Below are 14,486 nucleotides of genomic sequence, written 5' to 3' on the forward strand. Positions count from 1 at the left end.
TACAGGGATAGACCTGGAGGTATTAAGGAGTCAGCAAATGCTGGGGGTCAAACTCAGGACCTTGCACAGAAGACCCTTTAAGCATCCTCCCAGCCACAAATCTACAACCATTTTCAGTGCTTATTTTATTTTACTGAAGTATTTATTCTAAGTGATAATCTGATTTTTTAAATAGATGGATCATTTACAAAACTTCTCAGATCAAAAAGAGAATTGCAAAAGAAAATAAAAGAAACAGGTACTCAATGTTTTGTTTTCTTTTCCTAAGTTCTGATGTGTATTAGCTCAGCATCTGTGACATTTTCTCTTTCTGGCTAATTGATGTAGAGCAGGTGGGAAATATTTGTGGGCTCTGTTGTTTTATAATTTTTTAACTTTCCATGACTCAAGCACCTTGGGAAAATAAAGCCGCACTTATTTACATAGTCATAATGTAAAGATAAGAGGGCTTCATCAAGTGCATTGTCTGTAGTTATATATGAATCTGTTTTTAATTGTCTCTTAAATGGTACTAAACCAAAATATATGACTTTTGTGATAACGTTATATGTTTAATAAAATGATAGTAATAAATACACCATTTACTTATAACAGGGATTGTGAAAACCTCATCATAACTCTCATAAGTTTCTCTTTGAATCCTCATATTAATTACATTCTACAGCTGCTTTTATTATCTGTATTTTCCGAATGAAGACATCGAAAGCAGAGATAAATTAATGATAATTAAATAACATACAATGAAGCAACAAACCCAGTGAAATCAGGTAGTGGATGTTATAGAAAGTTGTGCACTGGGGTCACTAGTCTAACTGAGCACTGTTTTTCTTTGTATATTATGAGTTCATTCCTATCCAGAACACCTATCCATACTACAAAATAGGCATATTTTTTATTAAAGCACTATGATTTACAAAGTTATTCATAGCTGAGTTTTAATCATACAATATTGCAACACAAATCCCCCCACCAGTGCCACTTTCCCTCCATCTGTCTTCTCAGGTTCCCTCCCATATCGCCTTTATAGAAAAGATGTATCTTAGTGAACCAAATTTATATATGCCACTTGAATTATAGGTACAATACTTAAAAAGTTCATTACTAGCTGAGTTACAGATTCTATGTTTTAATAATGATGATGATGATGCTATTGATATGGTCTTCCCCCACCATTCCAGAAGGTTCTTGCCAAAAAGATAGCCGTATCTTTAGAAGGCATCACATAGGAACAAAATTTGTGTTCCTTATAATTAACTTATTTGAGTGTTGGCTTCTATATATAGCTATATGGTTTTTGCCATATTATTTAACCTTGCTACACCTCAGTTTTTCTGCAAAATTGAAATAATTTCTCTCTTCCTTGCAGAATTAGAAGACTTAAATGAGATTATGCAAGTAGAGCACTAACTCCAGGAGGAATACAAAAACCATAACATACTACTTTGTTCTTTTTTTTTATAATTTATTTATTTATTGAATCACTGTGGGAAAAGTTACAGAGCTTTCAGGTTTAGGTCTCAGTCATGTAAATATCAAACACATTTCCCTTTACCAATACTTATTTTTAACCGCGAACCCCAATAGAACCCCACCTCCCACCCCTCCCAATTCCTGTGAGGCAGATGAGTTCTAGTTAACACTCTATATACTTTGACTAGATTCATTGTTTCGATAAAAGTTGCACCATTATTATTTAGAGTTTACGACCCCCCCCCAAATCAGACACGCTGAAAAAGCGTTGTGAAATGATTAGCTTTTTACAGCTGGGTTCAAGAATTAAATGTTGTCACGTGGCCGCTATTGCGGCTGCATGGTTTTGGATTTCTGCTATTTTACTTATTAGCCCTGGAAGTATTTCTATTAAAAGTTAGATAGTTAAGAGATTGGTTTCTGTGCTCTGGAGTCGTGGCCGTGCCAGAGAGCCGCTCGTGGGGGGCAACTGGTGACCTCGGTAGAGCGTGAAGGACGGACCGGAACGCCCCCCTTCCCATGAGGTCCCTGCCGCCCCGACCCCCGGCTCAAACCTGCTGTCCACAAGGCTCCTGTGCGGCCGCCATCTTTCTTACTTTGTTCTTTTTAAGCCTCTTTCCAAAGCCACACTCTGACTTTAGCTAGACAGAATTTTAATAAAATTATTTTTTGTTTGTTTTGGAGTACACCCAGTGGTACTCCAAACTTATTCCTGGATCTGCTTTCACATATCCTCCTGAAAGACTTGGGGGACCATATGAAATGTCAGGGATGGAATCAGTTTGACTGTATGCAAGGCAAATATCCTACCCTCTGTACTATCTCAGCCTCTATAATCAACTTAGGATAGGGAAGTGAATTTTGAAAAAATGACTCCATCCCGTTAGTACAAATGATGGAGAGCACTGGAGCAGCCACACATGTCAGAGTTTTTGTTCTGTGATGCAGAGGCCCTTCACAGTATCATGCTGCCTCATGGCTCCAACCCTCACTCAGAAGGGCAACCTCAGTGAATGTTTTTACTCTCTAAGGAAACTCTCAAGCCTGACTGTAGCTTGACTGTCTTTGCCAAGAGTGTCCAGTGGACATCACTCTCTGAAGGTTTAGACACTAGTCATATCCCTTGCAAACAAGTTCAATGTTTTTAAATAGAAGAAAACCACTAAATTGGGCTTGAGCGATAGCACAGCAGGTAGGGTGTTTGCTTTGCATGTGTCCAACCCAGGTTCTATTTCCAGCATCCCATATGGTGCCCTGAGCACTGCCAGGAATAATTCCTGAATGCATGAGTCATAAGTAACCCCTGTGCAATGCTGGGTGTGACCCAAAAAGCAAAAAAAAAGAAGAGAAGAAGAAGAAGAAGAAGAAGAAGAAGAAGAAGAAGAAGAAGAAGAAGAAGAAGAAGAAGAAGAAGAAGAAGAAGAAGAAAAGAAAGAAAGAAAGAAAGAAAGAAAGAAAGAAAGAAAGAAAGAAAGAAAACCATTCAAGTTTACCAGAGAAACAATGAGACTTAGAACTTAGATGGTCAGAGCGTCTTCAAATACCCAGCTGATGGGTCTAGTACTTTCTTGCACAAAGGAATAAACTCCAGATGTACTAGTAATCTTAATTAAATTTTGGTTCAGAAGTCAGGAAGAATATTACAGCAATTGGAGATGTGTGAAATAGAACAGCTACCTGGGAAGGAAATAATTCCATCAAGAAGCTATTCAAAAAAGGGATGCCACAAGGGGGTACAAAAAAGGAGGCTCGACCCAAATCTCTAAGTCCAACCCTGGTCCTTTGAATCTGTACTTCACTAAGACTAATTGTATTTTCATCTTAGCATCCACATTCAAACACCCTGTAATCCAGAAGTGCTGCTATGATGGAGCCCATGTACAAGAGGAGACCTGCGAGCAAAGAGTTGCCCGGATTAAGATCGGCCCCATTTGTTCACAAGCTTTTTTAAAGTGTTGTGACATAGCAAACTTATGGCGAAGACACAATGGTCACATCGAGAAACTATTAGGAGGACATCATGTTGCAGGTAAAAAACTACGGGGCAGTAAGATGTTGCCTAGTGGGGTGTGTACTGTATAGGAAGTACTTTCTAAATTGGTTTAAGACAGAAAAGATGGAGTATTAACTCTTGAAATTTGTCTTTAAAAAGCAGAGTATGCAAAATAAAATAAAGCAGATTATGCAGTGTCCATAAATAGTAGTTTGCACATTATTAGTCCCAGTTTACCATTAACTTACTATGTAGTGATTTCAGGTCATATTTACTCTTTAAAAGTTTATTATGCATGCATTTATTGTTTTAAAAATATACTTGACCAAATGATATGTGATATTTGTGCATGTGTCATTGACCATGCATGATATAAAATTTTTCATAAAATTATTGTAAATTTAAAGGAGTCAAAACTCTAGGTTCTACCAAAAATCATAATCAACAAGAGTATTAGAAATAAGGGGCTCAAGTGATAGGATAGTGGGTAAAGCACTTGCCTTGCACGAGGCCAACCTGGGTTCAATCCCCGGGTTCAATATGGTTCCCTGAGCACCACCAGGAGTAATTCCTGAGTGCAGAGACAGGAGTAACCCTTGTGCATCTCTGGGTGTGACCCAAAAAGGAGAAAGAAAGAAAGAAAGAAAGAAAGAAAGAAAGAAAGAAAGAAAGAAAGAATTCTAATAGTACATACAAGAAACAAACTCCATTTGATTTTACATACTTTGAATGCAAACTAATAATGACTACAATTTATTCAAATTTTTAACTATTTTCTCTAATTCCCTCTGAATTTTAAGGCAAAGAATGGCTAAGAAAATTAATGCAACTTTAGTTCAAATTTGTACTTTAAAAGACTTAAAATTTAAATATAACCTTTAATCTTTTAAATGTGTCTAGTTTATATATGGGCTGGAGCGATAGCACAGCAGGTAGGGTGTTTGCTTTGCACACGGCCAACTGGGCCAACCCGGGTTCGATTCTTCTGCCCCTCTCAGAGAGCCTGGCAAGCTACCGACAGTATCTTGTCCACACAGCAAAGCCTGGCAAGCTACCCATGACGTATTCAATATGCCAAACACAGTAACAACAAGTCTCACAATGGAGACGTCACTGGGCCTGCTTGAACAAATCGATGAACAACGGGAGGATGGTGCTACAGTTCATATATGACATTGTCTAAGTACAAGATATAGATCAAAATGAGTGAATTATGCATACATATTGCAAAATAGTTACCACAAATAATCTTGTTAACATCTATAATCTACAGAAAAATTCTTTGCAGGCCACATTTTTCCATAAACTCTCCGGATGAATCCTTCCTCATCTTGTTAAACTCCTAGTTCTCCTTTGCTTGTTGATTTATTACTACAGTTTCTACCTCCATCTTCACATGGCTGCAATTCCTCATTTCTGTCTTGTCCTCTTTCTCTTAGAAGGACTTATTATACCTGTATGTTATAAGGGCACCTTGAAAGTATTTAAGGTCTACCCTTGTGCATCTTTTTTAATCTTATTTCTCAACATCTGCTAAGGCCTTATTGCTACATAAGAGCATATTCATAGGTACCAGGAACAAGGATTTTTAGCTGTATGTTTACACACACAGTCTATAGTAGTAGAATGTGTTTATGTGTAGAGCTCCATTGTCACCACACCATATCTACTCCGAAGTGCTAATATACCTCCTCCACATTGTATCTTCTCCACCCTTTCAGTTCTGACAAACTTCCCAATTGATAATCTTATTTCTTTAGTCTGGATTGTAACATTTGTTTTTGTCAAACATTATTTGTTTTCTTTATTTGTTGTTTTCATATGATAAATCAGTGAAATGATCTGGAATTTGTCTTTCTAATTCTAATTTCTTAGCCAGTCCACACCAATTTCATCCCAATTATTGAGAAAAGTTCATCTTATCTCATAGTTGAGTAATATCTCATTGTATATATGTGAGACCGTATCTTTATGTTTGTACCTTGAGTTGGTTCCAAATCTTAGCTACTGTGATTGGTATTGTAGTGAACATAGGTATGCATATATTTTTATCTGATTACTGTTCATGTTCTTTGGATAGGTTTATGTGGATTATACAGTATATAGTTTGTTTTGTTTTGTTTAGAAATCAACTGTTTTCCTTAGGGTATATAATATATTTATATTCGATATGCCAAACACAGTAACAACAAGTCTCACAATGGAGACGTTACTGGGCCCACTTGAGCAAATCGATGTACAATGGGAGGACAGTGCTACAGTGATGTAATTAATGTAATTGTTTCTGCAATGACTAGGGCTTGGCAGCAGAGATACATTCTTTGAGTACTAGAATAAATTTCAGCTGGCCATGGCATATGAACCCCTTATTGAACTGAAATTGGTTAGCTCAGGTTTTGTTTAGGATCTTTGCATCTATGATATGCATGAATCTGTGGCTCTGTGTGTGTGTGCGTGAGAGAGAGAGAGAGTGAGTGAGAGAGAGAGAGAGAGAACCGAGAACCCCCCATCTTCTTTTGGTATTAATAATGTTGGCTTCGTTTAAAGTTTTTGAGGAGTGAGAGTGATAGAAGTGAATAAGGTGCTTGCCTTATATGCTGCCAACCTGGAATCAATCCCCAGCTCCGCATGTGGTCCCCTGAGTGCTTCAGAAGTGATCCCTTAGCAAAGATCCAGAAGTAAACCCTGAGCATTGGTGGGTATAGCTCAAAAACAAAGCAAGAGTTTTGAAAGAATTTCTTCCCCCCAACCTCGTAGTTTTTGGAAGAGTATGAGGATAAGTAATAGATCATCCTTAACCATTTAGTAGAGATCACTAGTAAAGCTGTCTGCATTTTTGTTTGACAGAATTTTTTTACTATTATTTCAGTTAGTTTTATTGTAATTAATATGTTCAGGGTTTTTTTTTCTGATCCAGTCTTGAGAAGTTATATGATTCTAAGGCTAATTCATTTCTACTAGGTTCTACAAATTAGTGATGTAAACTTTTTTTAAGTAGTATCAAGATCCTCTGTATTTCTATGCACTCTAGTTTATGGTATCCCCTTTCATTTCTGATTCTATTTATTAGGGTTTTTTCTCCTTTTTTCTTCAATAGTCTAGCTAAGGGCTTGTCAATTTTATTTATCTTTTTAAAAACAAGCTGAATATTTCACTGACCATTTGTATTTTGGGAATCATTTTAGTCAACGTAAGTGGTTATTTTAATCATATTTCTTATTATTTCTTATGTCTATCCTTGTATTTTGTTAATTTCATTTACACATTGTTATTTACTCTTTTATTAAAAATATACAACTAATACTGGTGAAGGGATGGATGTTGGAACATAGTATGACTGAAACCCAATCATGGACAACTTTGTAACTATTCATCTCATGATGATTTAATTAAGAAAAAATTTAACATATGACCATTTTCATTAAAGCCATTTTCATTATAAAATAGTGTAGAAAAATATAAAAATAGAATAAAATATCTGAACCATTTTCATCTTCTTTGTAAGGTTGCTTATAAAGTTAATTTTCTTACAAAGTTGCTTATAAAGTTAATATTCTTCCAAAATTTTCTCTACCTACATAAAATTTCTATATGTTCTTGAATTTATATTTTTACATATTTTTGTTCCTATGGGATATTGCCATTCTGAATCTTGATTTTTATATAGATTAAATTTCAAACATAAATTAAGAGTTTTACTTTTCTATTTTCTATAACATAATTTAAATGTATAACCAGAAGTCTTAAATTTTATTTAAGTTATTTAAACATCTTTAATAAAGCATAACTATTTCCTGCATGTATCACATGTCATTAGCATTTCAGCTTAAATAAAGTTAATAATGTTAAAGAGAAATATAAAAATATACAAGAATATTTGTGTATGTCACACCTTTTAGTAATAAATTTAAGAAGAAACTTCTTAGAAAATCTGAAATTTTTACTTACTTGAAAAATTGAACTTTATAGCTTATTTTGCCAAACAACAGAAGAACATATATTTTTCCAAGTGCATATGATATATTAGCCAAGACAAATTTTATTCTGTTATAAAATAAACGTAAATGAAATATAATAAGTAAAATCATGTCAGGTATGTTATTTTTACTACTAAAACTAAATTAAACTCAGAAATATAAACAATAAGATTTTATCATGTTTTATAAACTGTAGATATACATAAAGGTGCATTATTAAATACCTATATTAATATTTATAGTGATCTATTATATAAGTAATACAATAAAATGCTTTCCAAATTTCACTTGTTTATTATCATAATGTGTCCTGTTGACTTTTTTAGTTCAATATTATTGTGTTGTACTTTTATACTTTACCAAATATTTTGTACTCCATTATTAACTTCGAATAACAATAGAAACAATTCTATAATAGATTTCACCCAGATGTCTTAAATTTTTTATTTAATTTAATTTTTAAGTTCTTGATAACATATTAATTTATCATATGCTTTACTTATATTATATTTTTATATTTCTATTTGAATGTTAGCAGCACGTTTCAGAGCACTTAAAATAGAACCTTTTTCAGAAAACTGGTTATGGAAAGTGTATCATGTTCCCAAAAGGTATTGTAAGACTCTTACTTTATTTATCTTAAAAAATATTAAAATGATAATAACTGTTTCCCTACTCTCCTAAGAGTTTCCTTGATAATTAAGAATAGCACTAACATTTGATCCAGATTAATTTAGTTGGTGGATGTGTTATTTTTTCATGAGTATCAGGATTAACTGATAAATTAATTATTATTATTATTATTATTAGAGAATAATGCTATTTCAATTATTATGAAGTTTTACCCAGTAGTAATCTCAGTTTGGTTTGGGTTTTGCACTTCTCCATAATTATTTCCACCTTTCTATACAGTTTCTTAACAAAGTATCTACCAACTACATAATCCCTTTAGGTGTTTGTTTGCAATACTATTTATCTATATAACAAATAAAAGGGATAATGTTATCCTCATACTAAACACACATTGTAAAATACTCATTATCTGTATTCATTATCTGTGAGATTGAAAAATGATCCTTTTTTGTTCAGTGAAACACTTGCCCAAGGTTCAACAAAATGTATTCTATTCCCTGACTTCAGACTTAAATTTAATTTTTCTTCTCTGATTCTTCAGGCCCCTATGTGAGTATATTAAAACCCAAGCCCAAAGAAAGTAAGAAAATAGCTCAAAGGGTTGGAGCACATGCTTTGCATGGGAAAGCTCCACTGGATTCCCTTTATTGTGTGGTTCTCTGAGCAGCACCGAGATATACCTTGAGCACCAAGTCACTAATAGACCCTAAATGCTGCCAGTGTGGCACAGAAACAAACAAAACTGTCCAACCTCAAATGTGTCTTCATGATCTATTAAACAAAACCTATGTCTTTGAAGATGACCATGGAGATTTGAGTTTCATTCTGAGCTTGGGTTAGGACACTAATGTTTAGTCTATGGTAAAACATAAGTCTATAATTCAAACATTCTTCATCTATGCAAATAGTAGTCTTATATGATTCAAATTAATGAACTTATATGCAATTAATCCCAATGCCAGAGATATTCTGTTGTTTGTTTCTCTGGTCTTAAACTTATCCTTGTGGGCACTATTTTAAATTTATTTGCTTGTCACTTGTCTTAGGACCATTGGATAATGTAAACTTATTAAGGAGATAGTGCTTATCTATCTCCTTATCTATCAAGTTAATTAAGGCTCATGTGTATTTGACAGCTGTGAAATATTTTTTTGTTCTAGGCATCAGGTAGATTTGATATTGCCTGACTTTTCAACTACCTGGGAAATCCAAGGTGTTAGCATTTCAGATAAAGGTAAGTAGCTTATATGATTTACCAAATTAGATATTAGTATCTTTATAGAAATATGTTTATCATTTCATTGACCATAATGTTTATGACTCTCATTATAACTTAAGATTTAAAAAATAAATATATCTTTGAAATACTTATTTAATATTTTTTTACTTTGGGACCACAGCCTGGGGTGCTCAAGGGTTATTCCTGGCTCTGTGCTCAGAGGTCACTACTGTGGGTACCCTGGGGACTATATGTGATGCCAGTGATGGAGGCCAGGGAGGCTATATGAAGGATTGCCGCCCTATCCACTGTGCTCTCTTTTCACCCCAATGATTTTATTTTTTCTATTTTTTAATATTTTTGGTTTCTGAGCCACATACAACTGTGCTCAAGGCTTATTCTTGTCTCTGAGCTCAGGGATCCATCACGAACCAAATGTCTTACTTCCTGTACTATCACTCTGGCACTAATAATATTTTTCTAAGATGTAACTTTATGAGTAATAGTTTCAAGTCCCCATTTTCCTAAACCCTTTTTTATTTTAAGAGGTATTCATATGATGGATAAAAATGAGATACAGAGCAGGAGAAATAGCAGGTAGGGTACTTTCCTTGAGCATTGTCAATCCTGGTTCTATCCCTGATATCACATGTAGTCTCCCAAACCCCACCAGGAGTGATCCCTGAACACAGCCAGGTGTGACCCCAAAACAAAAGACTTAATAGTGCATACTTTCCTATATAAATATGGGTAAGTGCAACTTAATATATATGTAAATAATTTTAAAAGTGTTTATTTGATTTTTTTTTACAGCTCAGTATCGTAATTCATTTTGGGTTCATAATAATCAATGAGCATTTCCAACAATAAAAAATAGGGCAGGAACAGACTGGAAAAAATATATGTAATTTTGTAACTAGAGCACTAACAACAACCATGACAAAAAGCAACAGCCATGAAAAAGTTTATAAAGACAGTGAGTTCTATTCCATCCTTGGTACCAAAAGAGTAAAAAATCTTTCTTTCTTAGAGGATTACAGTCTGACCAAAAAAATTACAGTAAATACAGTACTTTGCTTTAAAAAATGTATGGCGAGGGCCTGGAGAGATAGTACAATGGGTAGGGCACTTGCTTTGCAGGCAGCCAACCTGGGTTTGATCTCTGGCACTTCAAATGGTCCCCCAGCACTGCCAGGACTAATTCCTGGATGCAGAGCCAGGACTAAGCCCTGAGCACCACTGGGCCTGGCTCCAAAACAAACAAACACCAAAAAATGGATGGTGAGATGACAGAAGGTAGTGCGAGGAAAGATTGAAGAGGCTGAGTCATGGAGATAGCAAAGCGCATGGACACCTGGGTAAGCCAATGCCAAAGAGAGTCAAGGATCAATAGTCCATGTAGGATCAATAGTCCATATCATATGAATATTGATATTGATTATTGAATTATTGAACATCAATATTCCCATATAGGATCAATGAACATCCTGTGATTTCACTTTCTTGTTTGTTGGTTGCATTCAGTTGCTTGGTATACTTCGCGTTCCACTGATATTACATGGCAGCAAAAAAAAAAAATATTAAAGTGCCAGGTTCTGTGCCTTGGGGAAAGTGTTGTGATTCCATCAGATACCTTGCTATCATTCCTTTGATTTTTCAATCATCAAAAAAAAGTGATAGCACAGCGGTAGGGCGTTTGCCTTGCGCACAGTCAGCCCGGCCGAGCCAGCACATACCTATAGCAGAATAAACTAACTTGAAGACAAGTTGTGTATATGTAGTTAATACTTTTACCAGAAAGTTTTAAAGGACGTTCCTCTACCACTAAATGAAGTTACTTAATCCATTTCTGTGTAAAACTCACAAACTCTGGAGTGAAATCTGAATACTGGATAGCTGAGAATATTAAGAAACATTCTCATAGACTATTGTTCTATGGCAGACTCTCCAAGTTTTAGTTGATTAGGAAATAAGGAGCATTAACCAGAGAGATAGAGGAGGAGGGGAAAGGAAACTTGATATGAGATTCTTCTTTTTCCTTAAATCAAATCCAAGCTGTTTAGAGAAGTTAATGGACCCTGGGAACCCCAATACACCTCATGAACTGTCATGTCTTCTAGGTCTCTGTGTTACTGATGCATTGCAGCTGAAGGTGTTTGAAGATCACTTCCTGGTCATAAACAACAATGCTACAGAAACCAATGAAGAGGGACATTTCCAGCACCCAGACTCCAGGACTTAAGTATGTGTGTGGCACCATAGCACCTAAATAGCTGGTAAAGCAGTGAACACAATGCACTTCAGTGCTAAGTGAACTGAGCACTTAGTGTAGTGTTCAAAAGACTTCTGAGGCAGTGAGAGTCAAAATATGGCAATGCGTGTATCAAACAGGGAAATTGAATGGAGGTTTCAGTGAAATAAATCTCATATTTTGGGTTTGGTTTGTTTGTTGTTTGTTTGGGGGACACACCTAGTAATTCTCGGGCCTTTTTCTTAGCTCTATGTTCAGGAATCACTCCTGATGGGGCTGTTGAACCATATGTGATGCTAGAGATTGAACCCTGGTCTGATGCCTTCGTCTCCATACTATCTCTCAGACCACAAAAACTTGGGGCAAAGTTTAGCAAGAAAGTAAACGGCCAAAAGATAGGTATGTGGGAGACACATCCACAAACCACCTCCAGCTCAGCTATATAATTGGAGACATGGCCTCTCTGGTTCCTGATTGAACTGCTTGACGGCCATGATCCCAGAGACCCAGAAACAAATCTCGGAACCCAATGGCTTTTGGCAGAAATGTGTCTGGTCCCTGCAGTAGGTCACCAGCCCTGGGCCACCAAAGGTTGGAATAGGTTTCATGCCTTGGCCTGTTCCCTCTGGCAGCCCGGTGGCCGTCATCCTCCAGAGGCCACTGGACAGTCAGGTTTGGGCCTGCAGTGATGAGACACACGGGGCCTCACCAGATGGGGGTGGAACCAGCCCTTTCCTCCCCATCACAACAAGACCCCAAGATGCCGCCTATAAATGGCCTCTCTGGCTCCTGATCAAGCTGTTTAATGGTCATGATCCCAGAGACTCAGAAACAAATCTCAAAACGCAGCAGCTTTTGGCAGAAATGCATCTGGACCATATACAAGATGGCCACCGGCTCAGAGCTTATAGGAAAGCCAGGTATAAGCCGGCGGTGACGGGGCATCTGCAGTCTCATGGGAAGGGGGACAGTACCAGCTCATCCTTCATGCCTTACCGAGGTCACGAGTTGCCCCCCACAGGTGGCTTTCCAGATACGGCCATGGCTCCAGAGGCAAAAGGACTTAATTCAGAGCCCAGCAGCTTGCGGCAGAAAAGTGAATGGACCATGCGTTAAACTAAGGCGCCATGCCTCCCCAGGAAAGAAAGGGTGTTGCTCCCTTCCGCCTCCCCCCCCCCCCGCCCAGCAGCAAGATGGCTGCTGCCTCAGAGCTTATAGGAAAGCCAGGTAGGAACCGGCGGTGACGGAGCAACTGCAGTCTCATGGGAAGGGGGACGGTACCAGCTCATCCTTCACGCCCTACCGAGGTCACGAGTTGCCTCCCATGAGCAGCTCTCTGGCATGGCCATAACACCAGATGCACAGAAACCAATCCGTAATTATTTGGCTCTTTGCAGAAATCCAAAATTGTGGTCACGTGACATTATATGATTCTCATAACCAGTTATAGAAAACAAGTATTTCACAATTCCTTTTCAGCAATTCTGATTGTTGGTTGGGAAATTCTAAACAATAATGGTGCATTTTTTGTCAAAATAATGAATGTAATCAATGTAGAGAAGAGTTAAGTAGAAATCATCTGCCTCACAGGTATTGGGAGGGGTGGGAGGGGGTATATTGGGGTTCTTGGTGGTGAAAAATGAGTACTGGTGAAGGGAAAGGTATTTGATCATTGTATGACTGAGACAAACCTGAAAGCATAGTAACTTTTCCCACAGTGATTCAATAAATAAATATAAGAGGAATAAATAAATAAATAAATAAAATTATGAATAAAAAGAAGAAGAAACACAAATTGCCAAAAGACACATTAAAAATGCTTTACATTGCTAATCATCAGGGAGACGCAAATAAAAAGAACAAAGAAATATCTCGCATCATAGAGACTGGCACATATCAGAAAGAAAAAGAGCAACCAATACTGGTGTGGATGTGGGAAAAAAAGGACTCTTCTTCAGTGTTGGCAGAAGTGCTGACTGATTCAGCATTTTTGGAAAATAATATGGGCATTCCTCAAAAAGGTAGAAATTGAGATTCCATATATCCCAGAAATACCACTTCTGGGAACATATCCCAGGGTCAAAAAACACACAGTACAAATGCCATCTGCACATTTATGTTCATTGCTGTATTATTCACAATAGCTAGAATCTGAAAACAACCCTAGTGCCCTCTTGGATATTAATCCTAAGTGTTTTAGGCTTCACCAGTAAATTGCCCCTTTCCCTCCTCCCAGAGAAGCTTACAGTGCTCTTATGAGCACCCCTAATATTCCAAGCTTATCTTTACTTATCTTTATCTTTCCTTTGTGTTTTACCTCTCATTGCCACAGTTCCGCAAGTCAGTCTTCATTGCTTATAAACCAAAACTTATAAGTTACCAGAATAATTCTTTGACTTTGTATTTGCAGTGAATTACCTGCTTTTCTATTTCCCCTATAACCTTTTCCTATTTTACTATAGAGCACTATTGTTTTTTGCTTATACACAGAAAGACTGTTAATGCTGTGCTCCTAACATCTGGGAGTTGATTGACTCTGAAATATATCAACTTCTGGGCATCCATCCTAACTATTTGACTCAGGTTTCAGTTGCTGTAGTTCTTAATACTCCAAAAGGGAGGTCCCATTGTGGGACTGGGATGAACCCCAGAGGAGTGGCAGAGCTACCCTCACATGGAAATGAGACAGTCTAGAAAGCATAAATGCATAGTCGTGATGCAAGTTGTTATGACTGAAGAGACAGGATCCCCATGGGGAAAGACAAGCTGAACAATCCTGAGGACTTAGTCTGGGATTTACAGTAAAAGGCTTGCTTGCCCTAGGAGTCCAGAGAAAACTAAATTTTGAGATCTTTATCTCTTACTGTGTGTATCCAAATAACTGCAAGTATTGATAAGAAGTAAACTTACTTGTTTAACATATACAACTAGAGGGAAAGAGAA

At 36.8% G+C, this 14,486-nt stretch overlaps 1 protein-coding gene across 3 annotated transcripts in view; it reads left to right on the forward strand.

Annotated features, from left to right (window-relative positions):
- Positions 1–12,649, forward strand: part of LOC130045836 (complement C5-like) — a 45,655-nt gene extending 33,006 nt beyond the window's left edge. The window contains exons 16-21 of one of the 3 annotated variants that reach the window (XM_056138718.1): positions 176–238; positions 3,296–3,499; positions 7,976–8,051; positions 9,234–9,307; positions 11,413–11,534; positions 12,565–12,649. In XM_056138718.1, the coding sequence (XP_055994693.1) occupies positions 176–238; positions 3,296–3,499; positions 7,976–8,051; positions 9,234–9,307; positions 11,413–11,534 (539 nt within the window). In that variant the 3' untranslated portion in view covers positions 12,565–12,649. Of the gene's footprint in view, positions 1–175; positions 239–1,366; positions 1,430–3,295; positions 3,500–7,975; positions 8,052–9,233; positions 9,308–11,412; positions 11,694–12,564 lie in introns of those variants that run through there. The other 2 variants (XM_056138720.1, XM_056138721.1) reach the window with 2 other exon arrangements.
- Positions 12,650–14,486: the final 1,837 nt, after the last annotated feature.

Source organism: Sorex fumeus, unplaced genomic scaffold (assembly GCF_029834395.1).
Source record: "Sorex fumeus unplaced genomic scaffold, SorFum_2.1 ptg000129l, whole genome shotgun sequence".
Classification (NCBI taxonomy): domain Eukaryota; kingdom Metazoa; phylum Chordata; class Mammalia; order Eulipotyphla; family Soricidae; genus Sorex; species Sorex fumeus.